General features: G+C 39.4%; 2 protein-coding genes across 3 annotated transcripts in view; one reads left to right on the top strand and one right to left on the bottom strand.

Moving 5' to 3' along the window:
- The window catches only part of lrch1 (leucine-rich repeats and calponin homology (CH) domain containing 1), a 137,368-nt gene extending 132,351 nt beyond the window's left edge, over positions 1 to 5,017 (top strand). For both annotated transcript variants that reach the window (XM_051403238.1, XM_051403234.1), the window contains one exon: positions 558 to 5,017. In XM_051403238.1, coding sequence (XP_051259198.1) covers positions 558 to 671 — 114 coding nt within the window. In that variant the 3' untranslated portion in view covers positions 672 to 5,017. The remainder of the gene's footprint in view (positions 1 to 557) is intronic.
- Positions 5,018 to 7,863: 2,846 nt separating this feature from the next.
- LOC127365382 (acyl-CoA-binding protein-like) lies at positions 7,864 to 16,667 on the bottom strand. The gene is made up of 4 exons (XM_051403428.1): positions 16,509 to 16,667; positions 13,031 to 13,148; positions 11,096 to 11,158; positions 7,864 to 8,204 (listed from the first exon to the last, which is right to left on the bottom strand). The coding sequence occupies exons 1-4, from the start codon at positions 16,521 to 16,523 to the stop codon at positions 8,131 to 8,133; spliced, it is 270 nt and encodes an 89-aa protein (XP_051259388.1). The 5' UTR covers positions 16,524 to 16,667; the 3' UTR covers positions 7,864 to 8,130.
- Between the last annotated feature and the right edge of the window lie 651 nt (positions 16,668 to 17,318).

Below are 17,318 nucleotides of genomic sequence, written 5' to 3'. Positions count from 1 at the left end.
CAGCATTTCACGCGAGATTCACTTCACATCTCCGTGGAAACGTTGCCAGAAGAAAGCACTGAGCGCATAAGAGAAGCACTGAATGCAACAGAGATTAGTGCTTCCACAGGATACACACTAAAGAGATGGCGGATTATTCAACTGAATTTGAAGACATCGACAATTTAATTCACTTTAATGGACGTCCTTATCTTTTCGAGCCGGAATATACAGACGAAGAGCTGCGGGAGCTCCGTGAAAGGGCTACGAGAGAGAGAGCTACCGGTAGTCAACGCTAAGATTTTCCCTTCTTGGAAGCAGTATGTAGCAGTGCGGACCTGGTATGAACTTGATAAAGTCTCAGTAGAAAGGATTTGTTTGCCCTTTTATTTATTTTTTCAGCAATAGTGAAGAAGAGACAGTGGGAGGTTTTGTGCATGCAGGCATTACAGAAACACATCTTACACATATAAGCATTGTGCCTAAATCCTCTGCTGCCCTTGTCCCTCTTCTGCCTCTATATCTGCTCCTTCACTCCTTACCTTTCTCCTTTCCTCCGTCTGACTCTGGTCTCCCAGGACAAGCTGTGTCTCCCTCACCACATCCTGGAGGAGAAAGGCCTGGTGAAGGTGAGCGTCACAGTCCAGGCTCTGGTGGACGAGGCCTCCTCCAAGCACACCCTCCTGACATGAGCAGCAGAGCTTCAACCAACTGACACGTACAACAAACACACACCCGAATGGAGAGGCTGACTCCATATCACATAATTCCATGACACACCTCTGTGCTCATTCTGAGTGTTTTTATTATATTTAAGGATGCTAAATGGTATTAAGGGATCAGAACCAGTCAGACATGGATTGGTTAACAAGTTCATGAGAGGAAACTGTTGGATGGAGTAGGAATACAGTTTAATGCCAAGCAGATAGACTGGTGGAAGAGCCAAAATGAACCAGCTTTTGACTGGTTCTATAGATGTTTAAGATGTTAGTTTCAGGGGGATGTGAGTGAAAATTCTTCAGGTAACCACAAGAGACACAAACTGTCAACTAAAGGGCATGATCTACAACTCCACTTTTTTCCCCCCTTTCCTTTTTTTTTTTTTTTCTGTAGAAATTCTTACACTGGCCGGTACCAAAAAATATAAAGCATTAGTAGGGCCACTGTGAATGCCTTTAAGAATAAAGTCAAAATATTTTGGGAAAAAAATCATATTATGAGAATAAAGCCGTATTTGGGCCTTTAAAAAAGGACCAATATTACAAGAAAGATTGAGATTGTTGCAGCCTAAAATGTCTGATTTCACCACAGCTTTACCAAAAAAAATGTGATGCATGAGAAACTTTTACTGTTTTTTTAACGAAAATTGGCGTTTTGCACAGGGGACTGCTGTGATTTGTGAAACTCACAGGAAACTACAATGATTGGTCAAATTTGCAGAAAAGTTGCATAGAATTCACAGGGATTGGTTGAGTTTGCATTAATTGTTGCAAAGGCAACATCACAACTTCCTGGAGGGACTAAAACATTTTCCAAGAACATTTGTAATATTAGTAGTAATTTTATTACAAAACTTCCTTATATTTGAGAATAATGCAGTAGTATTACAAGATGTGACTTTATACTTGTAATGTTATAACTTTCCTCTTCAAAAGTATGATTTGTTTTTCATAAAATGACAACTGTATTCTTGTAATATGACTTTTTTCTTGAAATAACAATTTATTCATATAATATTACATATTTCAAAATGCTGACTATTCCTAAAAATCTGCATTTTTTTAGCCCTAATACTCGTGTACAAAGATAGACGCAGGGACCTGCTGATATTTTGCAGTATTAGCTATTTTCTGGTGTTTTCCTGCTGAGCTTTCAGGTGAAGTGTGGACTGAGGATTTTAGTGTCTCACTTTCAGTTCCCTGAAGAGAATAAAACCTAAATTCTGTAAAGCCAAAAGTCTTAACATAGAGGGGGACCACTTTTAACCACAATTTCTATTTAAGATATTTATAATATAAGAGAAGCTGAGATAAGGTGTTTGAAATGTTATATACATTCAAAAAGATAAATATCCCCAAAATATTTTTCTCTAATATATTTTAGGTATATTGGTGTATGTTTTCTAAAAGTTTTACTATGACTTTGTTTGGAGCTCTCTGCATGTCCCTGAACCAGGTCTCAGTCTACATACCACTGTGGGGATACTACTCTGTTTATCAAGCCTCTCTGTTTGTTTTTTTATTTGCTCTTTTCTCACCTCTTACGGAGGGAAACGACTTCAGCAGTTAATGTTCACTTTGGATGTGGTTTCTTCATAATATTCAGTTTGCTAACAAAAAAAAGTCACAAAACAAAAGTTAAACACCAATCAATCACTATGTTCAAGTGTGTGTGTGTGTGTGTGTGTGTGTGTGTGTGTGTGTGTGTGTGTGTGTGTGTGTGTGTGTGTGTGTGTGTGTGTGTGTGTGTGTGTGTGTGCATGCGCGCGCAGGGAGGGAATTGCCAGTTGGCCTTTTGAATGATGTGGTGATGAGACCTGGTACAAACCAAGACTAAAGGGGCAGTAAGTAAATTTTGATTTTTATCGACTTCTACTGGCAGCTACAACAAATTGCAGCTTTCAGCAGCTGAAAGTGTTTTAACCTCTGAAGCTGGTTTGGTCTTTTTGTTTTAGCTGCATTCATTGATTATGACCACTAGGGGGCAGAAAATGGTGCTTTATGTGTGAGAATGATTAAACCAGATCTACAATTTTCCCCCCTTTCCTGTATCTTATGAATTTTAGTTTGAGTCATATTATGCAAGATAGCTTGTTGATTCATGATGTGTGTGTCTGTATGGACTGGACGTATATTACAGGAGGAGCAGAGGTAACTGGGGCTGCAGTTATTAATCACACATATGCCTCCTGAGCGGTGGAGCTAACCCCGCCTTCGGGCTTGAGTTGTCCCAGATTTTTCCAGGAAATTGGATTGTTAAACATATTTAAATTTTAACTGGTTATGAAACAGTCTCATTTCTTAAGGGGGCTCTCCATAAAAATGGGGAATATTTGAATTTCACTGGCTAGAAGTTAGTTTTACAAAATGTGGATGGGACTCCCCAGAGGGCATCCAAACTGTTTCGGGGGAAGCTCAGTTAGTGGGTGTGAAAAAAATATTAGTTATCAAAAGGATTTCACATGGAATTGATGGTTCAGAGATACAGTAGCGTTGGTGCATTTTACTGGTTTTCCCTGTGTCAGAAACTGATCTGAAATATTGTTTTATGTACTACTGTCAGGATACAGTAAAAGTGTCAGCATATATGACAAACAGTTGTTTTTAGAGAAATTACCTTCTGCAGCTTTAATGTGAAGAATTGTTGAAATATTTCAACATGTTAAATAAAATAAAGAGCCTGTGAATAATCTTTTCACTGGCTTAAAGTTCTTAACCAACAGTTTAGGTTTTGTCACATATTTACTTACTACCCCTGTAAAAGCCAAATCTTGGCCGGTCTTGTGCCGTCATTCCCCTAAACGCCATAAGGAGACCATACCAGGTGTCTAACACTTGTGAACCAGCAGGCTTGAATGAATTAAGTTTCATTTCTGTACATATTACAGCTTGGTATCCAAAGCTTGAGCTACTTAAAGATTTAGCAGTAAACACAAATAAATAAGTAAATAAATAAATGCTTCAATTCAATTCAATTCAATTTTATTTGTATAGCGCCAATTCATAACAGAAGTTATCTCAGGACACTTTTCAAATAGAGCAGGTCTAGACCGAACTCTTTAAAACATTATTTACAGAGACCCAACAGTACCACCATGAGCAAGACCTTGGCGACAAGGGCAAGGAAAAACTACCTGTTAAAAGGCAGAAACCTTCCACTGGATGGATTTGACAGTTGCCAAAACAAACATTAACACCCTTGTGATAAAACTTTAGCTGAAATATTTATTTTAATGTTCTATAGCCTGTGTACAGATTATTTATCACGACATCTGAAAAGCAGTGATGAGTTATGTGTTTGTCTGTTTCTTCATGTACTGTATATTTCACCATGAAACACTCACAGCAGCAAACCTTAAGCGCCCACACTTTTTAATCAGTTTCTGAATAATGCACAATATCATATATATGATTAAAACATGTATTTCAACACTATGGGCAGCTTGATTATGTATTGTTCTATATATGAGCTAGTGTTATCGGATAACTTCTATTTTTGTGCAACTAATTGTCTTCCTGACATTTCATTCATTCCTGAAGTGAAATCTTTTTGACTTCATGTAGAACGCCTGCTGAAACAGTCCAACCCATAATCATAACTGATTCATTATCACAACAGTGGGCAAGAATAATATCAGGATCAGGTCAGCCACCAAGGTGCAAAGAGCTAGAAAATATGGATGTTTGTAGATGGTAGTAGTTCATAATGTGTGTAAATTTTTCTTCATATGACTCATATCCACAGTTCTGTACACATCACATCGTCAGTGTTTTGGGAAAAAGAAATAAAACCCAACTAGCTGCTTCCCCAACAGAATGTGCACTTTAAACTTCTATATTTATATCTTTGTTCTGGCAACTGAGAAAATCTTCATCATCACCTTTAATCTGAACAGAGAGTAGAACTTTGACAAATGTGACACTGATGTAAATTGTGTAAATGTGTGCTAAATAGAACGTAAAGCAGTGTGGTTGTTTTTTAATTTAATTTGTACTCATTTTTTGTATATACATTGTCCAGAAACGGCCTGTACTCACATTTTTGTACTTTTCTGACTGGGAGGAAATGTATTTTTTATGTGACTTCTTTTTGTTGAAACTCTGATGTAACATAGCCTTATCGCTCTCTCTTTTTGGAGACAAAAGACTGTTTTACAGCTTTTGACTCTTTGTGAACCTCTGTGTAATTCGTTGTACAGCAACTCCATTTTACATGCATGAAATGTCCCTTTAATGTCGCCTTAACTGCTGTGAATACTGTATATACTGCACTGTATTTCTCATCACTTTATCAGTAAAGACGTCAACTGTCTAAACAATTTGACCTTTTTTGGATCAGAATCTGCTAAATCTGTTGATGTTAAAGGTAGAGCTTTGATCGAGCCCAAAAGAACAGGCCCAACCTAACCCGAGCCCCAAAATATCCTGTGTGCACCCAGTGGCGTATCCAGGACATTTTTACTGGGGTGGCCAAGATGGGACACGAAGCTAGCGTGGGGTGGCCATGGCATAGCGAAGTTTAATGCGTATACGTAAGCAGCTGACCACGGTTTGAATCCCGGTCCTTTGCTGCATGTCACATCCCCTCTCTCTCCCATGATTTCCTGTCTCGTAACTGTCAAATAAAGGTGTCTATGCTGGTAAAAAAAAAGGAAAAAAAGTCATATTCCATTTCCACCTATCACAGTCCTCAAGTATCTCTGGTTATTTTAACATGTCTATTTTTAATCAGTAATTATGTTCAGGATAGGGTACACATTTTCTAAGAGCCATTTCCTTGTAGTGGATTAAAGTCCTCGTCTCTTCACAAGTTAGAGTAGCAAAATTCAACTGCTCTTAACTCATCCTATAGAATAACATTTATCAGTCATCAGCTCATCATCCGTGTCACCTGTATTGTTACCTGTGTTTGCTTTACTAATTGAGGCGCCATCTTGTGGTTACACAAAAACACAGCAATCCAGGCAACAGAACAAACCAAAATGCTTAAAGATAGGACCTTATTAAAAAGTGTATCTGTAAGCAAAAGATAAACTAAGCTTGTAAGGAAAAAAACAATAATATTTGTTGTTCTTTACATGCTTAGTTTATGTTATTATTTAGCTTAGATATAATTTGTTGGAGATACTGGAATTTGAATTTTTTTGGTTTGTTGTTTGCCAGGTGTGTTTTTATTTAACCACAAGATGGCACTTAAATTAGTAAAGCAAACATAGGTAACAATACAGGTAACACAGATGATGGTCTGATGACTGAATAATGTCATTCTATTGGATGCCTTGTGATGTATGAAAATGTGCAAAAAGTGGTTTTCAACCCAGACAGTATTCATGTCCAAGGCCCTGATGAAGGTATAAATTGAAACGTTGGCTTTGATTCAGCATAAATTAAGACGTTTATTTAAATCAAACAGTTAAGACTTAGAATCATAAATGGTTAAGATGCTTCTTCATAAATTAACTTGTGATAAATAAACAATTGTAACATAAACCAAACAAATCTTAACTACAAACAAAGTATATACTATAAAGTAATGTTATGTAAATCTTCAAACTCTCAATTCAATTCAATTCAATTTTATTTGTATAGCGCCAATTCATAACAGAAGTTATCTCAGGACACTTTTCAAATAGAGTAGGTCTAGACCGAACTCTTTAAAACATTAATTACAGAGACCCAACAGTACCACCATGAGCAAGCACTTGGCGACAAGGGCAAGGAAAAACTGCCTGTTAAAAGTCAGAAACCTAGGACAGATCCTAGAGAGAGATGCACAATAGAGGATTCTAATAATAGTAACAAAGTGCAACAGAGGTAACAAGTTCTTGCTTTATAGGGTATATATATATATTTATTTTTTTACACTCACACAATCATACATGCATGCATACATACATACGTGTGTGTATTTATGTATTATGCACATTTTATTATGGTTCTTCTGTCTTTTACAACTGTTTTAACCATTGTTCTTGTGTAGTGATGTTTCAGACAGTTGTAATTGTATAACTGGAGTGACAAACAACTTGAATGTGAGCCTACATGGTAAATTCAAACTATCCAAGCATGACTTACCATCCTGTGCAGGAGGAGCTGACTGCTCTTCATCACTACTGCTGGTAGAAGCTGTGGCTGGCTCTGACTCTTTTCTTTTTTTTGAGGAAGAAGCTCTGAATATCTCTGCTTGTCTTCATAATTATTCTCTTAATATCCCTGGGAGAAATGTAATTCAATCACTCAATGCTAATAACTTATCTGTAACATGAAGAGGCACCCCAACCAGACACTGCTTTTTCATAATGGGTCATAAGCCTAAAAGGTTAAGAACTACTGGTTAAACCAAGCGTTTTATAATCTTATATTTTTTATGTAGTCTTAATCGGTACAGCTGTCAGATAAATGCCATGGAGTGAAAAGTTAAATATTTCCTTCTGATAGTAGTGGAGTTGCAGTATAAAGTCCATAAAATGTATCTTCTCAAGTTTTGGAACAAGTACAAACATTTCCAACAGTGCAGTTGGGGGATCAGGGATCATACAGAAAAGTACACAGAGTGGCCCCTTTCACTTACTGCACTACCTGATGGAGCTGGAGCTCAGTGCAGCTACTTTACTTATAGATGGGTTCTCAAATGATTACAGTTCCACTGAAATTACATCATTCCTCTAATGCATTTGTACAGCCGCATCGAGCTCTGTGCTCACATTAGTCAATCTCAAAAAAATACAACCGTGACACTGGTCTTTGGTTGAGGTAGTAGTGAGGCATCCCAGATACAGTTCATTAATATATATAAAAAAGATCAGCTGCTATAAATAAAATAAGCTAATCTGATGACCATTACTGGATTACTTAGTAACACTGAAGCTTCATTTTAAACCATCAGATTTGTCCATTAAACTGTAAAAAATGACAGTATGAAGATGCTGCAGAAACCTTTCTATAGGCACTGAGGTGGGCAGATGATGAAGCAATTAACATATTTTATCATGTCCTCATAATACCGTGTACTGGCAAGAACCTGGCAATATTATATGTATGTGTATACAGGCCCTGATCCAGTTCTTAGAATGTGCAGTTAGATGACGGTGTTCACTGTCAGAGGATAAGATACGGTGTCAATAATACAAACATTCTGTGTAAAATGAGAGCACACAAACACAGCTCTTAGAGAAGGCTTTTATATTGAAATTACAGGACTCTGTGCAGATACACATGATTGAAAACATTAACTAAAGTATGCTGATGGAGGATGGTCTCTATCAGTGGTTTTTGCAGCTTCAACTCATTGGGACCATCAGCGGTCCACCAGGCAGTCACATGCTGTGTAAGGACACGCTCCCTGGGTTTTAAGGCGTTCCACAGTGACGGGGTGAGGGCCGACTGGTGCTGGTCTCAGCGCTCTACAGCGGTTTGTGGTTCTTGGGTGACGTTAAATTCCATACTTCTGCTTCAGCTGCTCCACTAGTCCAATGTACTCGTTCATGGCATCCTCTTTGCTCTTTCCTGACAATTAATGACAAATCAAAATGCATTCAAGTTTATACATAAACACAAATGAATGAATAAATGAGCACTGCTCCTTTATTTACTTTAATCACTTCCACCTGGTGTGCAATTAAACAAGATATTAAACAAGAATATACCGGTAGATGTTAAAGAATATTTTATTGTAACTACTTGAGTTGAGTCAGGCAATTGTTTCTCTGGGTTGTACCAACACTGTGCTCACCAGACTGCACATTTACTCAAAAGTAAATGGCTGCATTTATGTCAAAAGGAAGTACAGAGATTTGACTACTGACAACAAAGTATGAAGAATATGAAGGAAAATCGGGAATTGGTTTAATAGTTGTTACAGCACAATCAATACAAACTTTGCCCATAAACTTTATACAAGTAACGCTAACTACATTAATCCAATCAATTTTTAACACCTGTCAAAAAATAATAAATAATAATATTTAGATATTTTAAGGACTTGGCATTGTAAATTGCATTTTAGACTTTTAAAGTCCCTGTGGCTTTAGGAACCTATGCACCTTTACACCAGTAGCTACTCTGTAGCTGACCTGTGCCTCCTCAAAAATCAAACTTCATGTCTGTTCCTGATGCTGGGGGACATTGTTGAGAGTGAAGACAACATGATAAAGTAATGGATGGTAAATGGACCTGTACTTGTATGGCGCCTTTCTAGTCTTCCGACCACTCAAAGCGCTTTTACACTACATGCCACATTCACCCTTTCACACACGTTTATTCAGTGATGGCAAAGCCCATCAAACAGAAACTAATTCATTCATACACATTCACACAGTGATGGCAAAGCCCATCAAACAGAAACTAACTCATTCATACACACTCACACACCGATGCACGGCATCGGGAGCAATTCAGGGTTCAGTATCTTGCTCAAGGATACTTGACATGTGTGCAGGAGGAGCCGGCAACCAACAACCTTCCGATTAGGGGACGACCCGCTCTGCCTCTGCGCTACAGCCGCCCCTGTTGAGGAATGACTTTGTAGTCTGCTCAGTTCACATCTCTGTCTTTAGTGAAGAAAGAACAAACACAGCTGGTGCACAGCAGCAGCACAATGTGGATAAAGGAATATAAACAGTTACTGTAGGGAATATAAAGTGTGGTAAGGCCTGATAACATGATACACTGGTAAACTGTTGCAGTAGGTATCTACTGCTGAACTGCTGTAACCCTTTGAGTCCACCGAAGATGTAATAAAGCCAAATTCCTCTCCAGTCAGCCTGACTATGTTGAAATCACTCACTGAGACTGCAACAGTCAATGTGATCAGAGCTCACTGTATAAGAGTGAAAACTGGCAGCTCAGTATCCTTCAGACCAAGACCAGATACAGATACATAGTGGACACATACTCCACTACTGAAAGTGTGTGAATATGAAAAATGATTTGCTTGCACCAGTGACTGACTGTGCTAAAGTCGCTAAACTCTGATGGTAACAGCGCTGTTATCTCTCCTCCTACTAACAAAGCCCAGTGTATTCAGCTAGAAGCTTCTCATTTGTACTGGTTTAAGTGACCAACCATATCAGTTTTCGATCATTTACGTCAATTCCTGAGTAACCTGACGGCAGGCCAAGAAAAAACTTGGCTGGAGTCGGGTCTGTATCGGTACCCTGTAAACACCCAACTCCAACATTCTTTACTTATACTTACATCTATGTCATATCAATAACTAAACCACAATAGTTAGCATTATAATTCTGAGTCAGAATTCCTTTAGAATTTGGATCAAGTAGTTTGTGAAAAGTAAGATGTACTGAATTTAGAAAGCTACACATTATTTCAATTTGTCAGTCAAACCGCATTAAGGACAATCTAAGTATGTGATCAAACTCAGTATCAGCAGGTATTAAAAGATTAGGGCTCACTCTTATATTTCCAGGCTCTCTGATAAGATGGTTTGTGAGTTGAACTTTGAACTATGACAGGATGCACACAAATGGATCAGGGGTTGGGCTTCAGCTCAACCGGAGATAACCCTGAAATCTTTCCATTCACACTGTCAATCTGCAAATGAATGCAGTGGAAGGGAGAACTATACGCTGACTTTATACACAGTAGTACAAGATTCTTTGAGTACCTGATTAGATGGGAGGGATGGGAATCAAGAACTAGTTCCAAATTGTCCGATCCCTCGGAAATGTATGACTCCAAACTTATCAGTTCCTTTTATTGATGCCAGCATGTTTTTCTGACAGTTGCAAAACAATAGTGTCAAACTTGTCTATGCTGCTGGAAACTTGCAACAAGGAGCAGTCATGGGGGAAAGGGAGAAATGGTCCAGAGCCTGGCTGCATTTCACAAAGAAAGATGTAATGTCTATAAAATAATCATTTCAACTAATGGTGCAAACACCAGCAATATACTGAACATATTTCTACCCTACATGGGCTTAAACTTTAGGAAGGCCATGTATTTAACACTCTGCATACAAGTTATACTGCTTGCAACTGAGCAGCACGTCTGTTACTGAGGGTAAAGATACGTTTATAACATTAGCATTGTTTTTCTTTGACTAAGAAAACCTAAATGAAAGCTGCGCAAATATTAGGGATAGAGATCGAGAACCGGTTCCAAATTAAATAGCAGTTTAACAGCGAAGCTTTGTCACATCTGAGTTACATGCAGGCCTTGTTTCTACACTGATCACACTCAATACAACTGTTGCACTGGTGATCAAAACCTGTGTAGGCCTACTTTTTTTCCCCACACAGAAAATTGATGAAGAATCAATGGGGAATTGATAAAGAATTGGATCAATAAGCAGAATCAATAATGGCATTGGTATCAATAAAGTCTCCCTTGTGAAGAAAAAGACTTTAAGGACAGAACCATCTACATGACTGAATGTGTACCTTTCTGCTTCTCCCAGGCGTCCCATTTAGCTTTCCCAGTGAAGTCAAACATCCCTGGACGATCTTTAGACAGAGGGAAGACAAAGTCAGATGTAAGTGAACAGGTTTAAAGGACAATTCCGGCGCAAAATGAACCTGGGGTTTAAAAATAACTATCTTTTTAATACTTAATAAAACTGTCTGTACACTTACAAAGTTCTGAATGCTTCGGTTTATACATAGGGGCCCTCATTATGCTACCGTGTAAGTGTGGTGCTATTTTGAGTCTTGTTAGTGGTATAAAAAGCGATTTCTTTTCACGTTACTCTGTGCCCCGTTTGCTAGCATTATAAGCTAATTAGCGGTTTGTGCTAAAACCGGTCACAGTCGATTAACATGTAAACATATCCCAGAGAACGGACCAACTCAGTACACATGTGTTATTAACCCCAGGTTCATTTTGCGCCGGAATTGTCCTTTAAGGAAATCAAACAAGTTAGCAGAAACAGGGCTCCAGAGCACGACCAATTTGGTCGCACATGCGACCATAATTTTTAAGAGTGCGACTAATCATTTTTCTAGGTCGCACTGGTGCACCTGACGCTGCCCGGGTGAAAACATAAATTTATTTCACAAGCGCATCATCTCTCTGTGTTCTCCTGTGACCGAACTCAAACACTCATGGTAGGATCATATCGTGTTCTAAACCAATAAGAGACAGAGCTCGGGCGGGTCTTTGCCTCTGATTGGCTGTGGTCTTGTACCGCGTTAAATTGTGTGTGTTTAAAAATTGCCGATCCCCGGTCCTAAGTTCGGCGACAGCATCAGACTCAGAACCAGAGGAGGAGAGAACCGAGTCTGGGATAGAGCCCGGCTCCGAGACCCAAATTAAAAAGGCCAAAATATATTCCTTCAGACAGGACTGGCTGAGACAATTTCCCTGGCTGAGGTTCAACAAAGGACGTAACGCAATGCACTGCGTGTACTGTCAGGAGTGCGGTCAGAATATGGCCGGAAATAGTGCATTTGGGAGCGGGTCAACAACGTTTCGTATCGAACTTTTATTTGGAAATGTTTTATTTTGCTTAGTGTTTCAGTTTGAAATTTAGTTTCAATTTCAGCTCAGTGAAGCACTTTAAACACTTTATTTTTCTTTTTATATATAATTGTGCTTCAAATAAAGACAAGCATTTCTCTACACCTTATTCTTGTTTAAAAATCATTCACATTATATCAAAGTTATGGAGAGCAATAAAAAGGTGACCTTATGGCATTAAAGGCGACGCAATGAAAAATTTGGGTGCACCTACATTTTGTGCTGGTGCACCTAAAAAAAAAAAAAAAGTTAGGCACACCAGTGCAACCAATGCAGAAAGTTAGTCTGGAGCCCTGAGAAACGTTCTGCACTGAAGGTGTAAAGCATGTGAGGTGGGAACAGGAGTCAGGTTGGCTCGTCACTAGAGGAAGAGGCTCCCTAAGTGGGTGCCAGGCCGAAGGGTGCTGCAAGATTCTGAATAATGTTCACCACAAACAAATGAGGAACCATGAACTAACTGTTTATATTTTTAATGTTTGTATCAAAATGGAAGGAATAAGCATTTCGCCATATGTAAAACTTATTAAAAAATCTGTTATGTATATGTTTATTAATATGTTTGTTTGGTACAGACCCCAACAAATCTCACATGCAAAAACAATCACTCCCACACTAATTATGAATCCTATCAAAAGATCTGTCAAAATAATCGCAATCTGATGTTTTTACCACATCATGCAGCCCTACTTTCCAGCAGACACTTTTTACAGGTGCACACCATCAGAGCAAGTGATGGAAGATTGTTGTGTACAGAGGTCAGAGAAATTTTCCCTACGGTCTGAAACCATTGACAGCTGAGAAAAACAATCTACAGCGAGAGCATATATGACAGCAGTGACTGTTTGCGGCAGGAGTCTCACCTGTGTTGACATCGCCCACAGAGGCCTGCTTGAACAGGGAGTAGACCTGCAGCATCTCCTCATCTGCCGGCTTCGCCTTCAGCTGCTTCACCTCAGCTGCTGCTGTGTCAAATTTAGCCTGCAGAGGAGAGGACAGCTTCAGAACAATACTGATCACATTACTACATTAATATATATATATATATACGATTTGACAATAAGCTACATCAACACAACAGTACGTGGAGTTAAACTGGACAGCCCCAATAACCTCTGAATAGTTCTACTTGTTGTTAAATTGAAATGTGAGCGGCAGCCAATGGGGGTGCATTATGTTGGCAGGATCATTTAAAAGGCAACCGGGACTACATTGTGCGTCTGCCCCATTTCTGATACCGTGGCGGCAGAAATTTAACAGCGGCGGGCCGCTGCACCAAAATCAACATAGAAGAAACACTGTATATATACATACACACACATAAACACACACACACACACACACACACACACACACACACACACACGTGTACATACATATATACATACAAATAATGTTATTATATACACATAAATATGTACATTTATATGTTATTCAGATATAAATGCAGGAATAGCTATTAGAACTCAAGTGGCGAACTAGAGTGAGTCAATGAAGTGATGCGAGTTACTGAAACAAAGTTATTAATCTGTATTCTCTGTGTAGAGTAGTGTTGTCACGATACCAAAATTATTGTTTCGATACCGATACCAAGTCAAGAATTGCGATTTCGATACTTTTTCGATACTTTTCTGTAGCAGAAGAAAATGGAATTATTTAAAATATGATGGTGATAAATTTGTCATAACAGAGGATCTAAATAGTTTGTGTGATAGTAACAATAACTTGTGACTAACTTAGCATCTCTATATGCAGTGGTTATAGTGATAACTGCTAACATTTACTTAACCATAACATTACCATAATTAATAATAGGAAATAATGAGTTAACCTAATGTTATTTAAGCTGTGATATATGGATTAATATAGGCTAATGTTTCCTGTACTTCAATGTCTGATTTCTTTGATGGTTAACTTTATATTTGAGTCCATCATTTCTTACAAGGCGTTTCACAAATACACCTCCTCCTCTGCGGTCTGTGCTCTTTAAATGCTGTAATAATCTAATAGAAATAAATCAGTGACAAACATGCACATGCTCTGATTATAATCATATAGCCTATAGATCATTTTAGCTGATGTTTGTGTGCTTTATTTTAGCAGCTTGCAAATGATTAACGTTATCTGTGAAAGTTGCGTTTTCAGAGATGTTGAATTAGCCATAGGCAGGCTGTTGGTCAGCCATGAGGATAATGCCCATAGTCAGCCTACTATTTCTCTAGATAGCCTCGTCAAACTACGGTGGTGCAAAATAGTGACTTCTCACAAAATAAAAAATATCCATAGCCTACTCATTTGACTTATTTAAGGGCATGAGCGTGGTCGTGTTATCTTTCACATACTAACCTCGGTCTTTAAACTCCTTGTACAACTCAGCGTGCTTGTCGGCCAAGTGTTTCTCCAGGTTGGAGGTGTTGGCTCCCTTTGTTTACATTTGTTTGTAGCACTGACGACAAACAGGTCTCGACTTATCGGTAGCTTTGCCCTCACTGTCAGCAAGGTAGTACTTCCATATTTCACTCCTCGCGTCATCTTTTTCTACCAGTCGTGGACCGGCGGCCACAGTATCACTTGTGCTCGCACATGCAGCCATCTCGTTACAGTGTTTGTCACATGACAGCTGCAGCTTCTTTGCTGCATGCGTGAGGAGAAAAAACACAGACGTCCATAGGGAGGCACTGGAAGCACGCGTTGCACACACCAACATGAAATACGTCTCTTACAAATCTGGAACGCGGTCATTCTCAAAAGTATCGATACTAATAAATTTAGGAATCGTGACGTTTTTAATTTCCGAGAATCGCGATACTTTTGAAGTATCGGTGCACCGTGCAACACTAGTGTAGAGTGAAAAGAAATGGAGGACAATGGTTGTTAATTCTGACAGAACATAGAATTGCGGACATTCAGGAAAAAAGTTCCTTTTTGAGCCCTGCTGGGCGTATTACATCAGTAGTTTCACATTTTGAGTTTGGAGGAGATACTGACAGTGAATAGGGTCAATTTGAACTTTATCCACCTCTGCTGAGCTATTGGCACTTACTCATGCAGAGCAGATCTCTTTTTACCTGACCCTGCATCACATGTGCCTTTTGTTTGTTAATTACTTTATGAGCATAGTTCCAAAATAAATATACGTCCACTGCTGCAATATCCTGTCTCTGATAAGAGAGGCTGGTAAAACAATCTGGACACAAACTGATTTTAGGCACCGCTTCACATGTCCCTGATCTCCTTCCACCCAGACTGTGAATCTGGAGATGAATGCAGTGCAACTGAAAGGAGGCTAAAGCCTTCACAAACAATGAGCCCATTGATTTAGTTGGACCCCTATAAACACGGCAAAACCCCACTGGCTTACTAAAATGATTAGAGGTTTGGATTAATAATACAGATTTTTTTTTCTCTGCTTATTGCCAGAGAAGCACTACATATGCAAATTATCTCAGGACACTTTTCAAATAGAGCAGGTCTAGACCGAACTCTCAAAACACAGGATAAAATAGAGCAACCTGCACTGGAAACATTTCACAGCTGCTGTTAGATCTAAGTTCACACTTTAGGCCAAAGTGAACAAGAAGAATGTTGAAACATCTGTGAGGAAACTTCAGAACACTTCAACAGAAATACAGCTGGATCAGTAAGAGGAGCAAACATGTGGTTGTGGAGACATTGTTACCAGTGTGGACAGGAGTCTTTCCCACCCTCAGGCAGTGTCACTAGCTAGATGGCTGTAGGGCAAAGGTCAGGGAGGAGACGTTGAATGCAAACACTATTTCCACATAGTCCTAACCTCTGATACTGCTCAGCTGTCAGGTGGACTATGTGAACGACTATGTGAACTAACATGTGACCGGGCATGCAGAGCTGCATATCAGCGGCCATGTTGATCTTCTTTTGATGCCCGATTTTCGTTTATAACCTTCAATTGTAGCCCACCTGCCAATACTAAAGGGGGGGTAGCTATCACATAATATTGTACTATCGACAGATATTATAAACCAAACACAGAAGCTGTTAACATTTAGCATAAACTGTTTTATGTATGCACAGATAACGGTAGAGCAGAGTATGAAGAATCAAGTCCCACCACTACCTCACTAGCACAGCTAGCTAGCTAACAGCAAACAGGAACAGTGTAACGTTACACCAGTGTACCGGTTAGAAACAATACTATTTTGTTTAGTTCCCATGTGCTCATATGCGGAACCAACGGCTCGCTGTAATTCTGTTAGCTCGCTATCGAACAGCAGCTAACGGCTTCCTCTGTCGCTTATTTCACGGTACGCAGCGGAATATAGAACAGCTCTTAAATTAGCAGCCAACTACTTCCATACACACCTGGAGGTCAGCCATCTTCAGTTACTGCTCCGACAAATCGGGATAACCGCTCCGCACACAGACGACTGGATGGATGGTGAAGAAACCAAGTCCGCTGTCCCTCCCACCGTGCAACTACTGCCGGTCGACCCCCGCCCCGCCCCCTCCAACACGCCCTCCTCCTCCTTCATACTATTGGCTGAATCAAAGACTGACATTATATTGCGGCCTTTCATGAGGTGGCGTGAAATATGCACTAATCAAACATATCATAGACAGTGTTTCCCAAACTTTTGCCTTAAGGGACCCCGTTTCAACCGCTAAGTAAACTGACAACCCTTGCTTCAGTGACATAATATTTCTTATTATATTCAAAACTGTACAATGAACCCAACTAGTGAACTCCTGAGTTGCTTTCACACAAAGCAAGAGGTTTGTGTGAAAGGAGTGATTTGGGTGAATTCTGAGAAAATACAATTCTCTGTCTGTATTATGTAATTTTAAAATCAGTTTTAACAATCATACAGACTTTTTTTAAACTCATTTTTCTTTCCTTAAAATCAGGAAGGCTTCATGACCCTCTGTGAGTGAAGAGGCTGTGCTTAACAAAGTCGACATCCAATTCAAGTGGCAGTAGCAGGGTGATGTATAGTGGCTGCGTCCCCTGTGTCAGGTGACAGAGATAATAGCAGCCACATCCTCTCAGCGGAGAGAGTCCTCCTGCTCTGAGATAACAAGGTCAGCTCGTCACTGTGTCTCCGCAGCTCTGCAGACACCCGATCTGTCGCCCTGCGGCTCTGGAGGCTTTTGGACAACTTTGAAAGCCTTTTA

The sequence above is a fragment of the Dicentrarchus labrax genome, unplaced genomic scaffold (genome assembly GCF_905237075.1).
Source record: "Dicentrarchus labrax unplaced genomic scaffold, dlabrax2021, whole genome shotgun sequence".
Classification (NCBI taxonomy): Eukaryota; Metazoa; Chordata; class Actinopteri; family Moronidae; genus Dicentrarchus; species Dicentrarchus labrax.
Note: the sequence above shows the minus strand (reverse complement) of the source record. Positions and strands in the feature narration are given on the sequence as shown.

Bases quoted from the DNA above. Each gene is read 5' to 3' on its own strand.
- LOC127365382 (XM_051403428.1), bottom strand. The intron at 11,159-13,030 runs GTGAGACTCCTG...CTCTGTCTAAAG, and splicing joins TGTGGGCGATGTCAACACAG to ATCGTCCAGGGATGTTTGAC. The intron at 8,205-11,095 runs GTACACATTCAG...ATTAATTGTCAG, and splicing joins CGCCTGGGAGAAGCAGAAAG to GAAAGAGCAAAGAGGATGCC.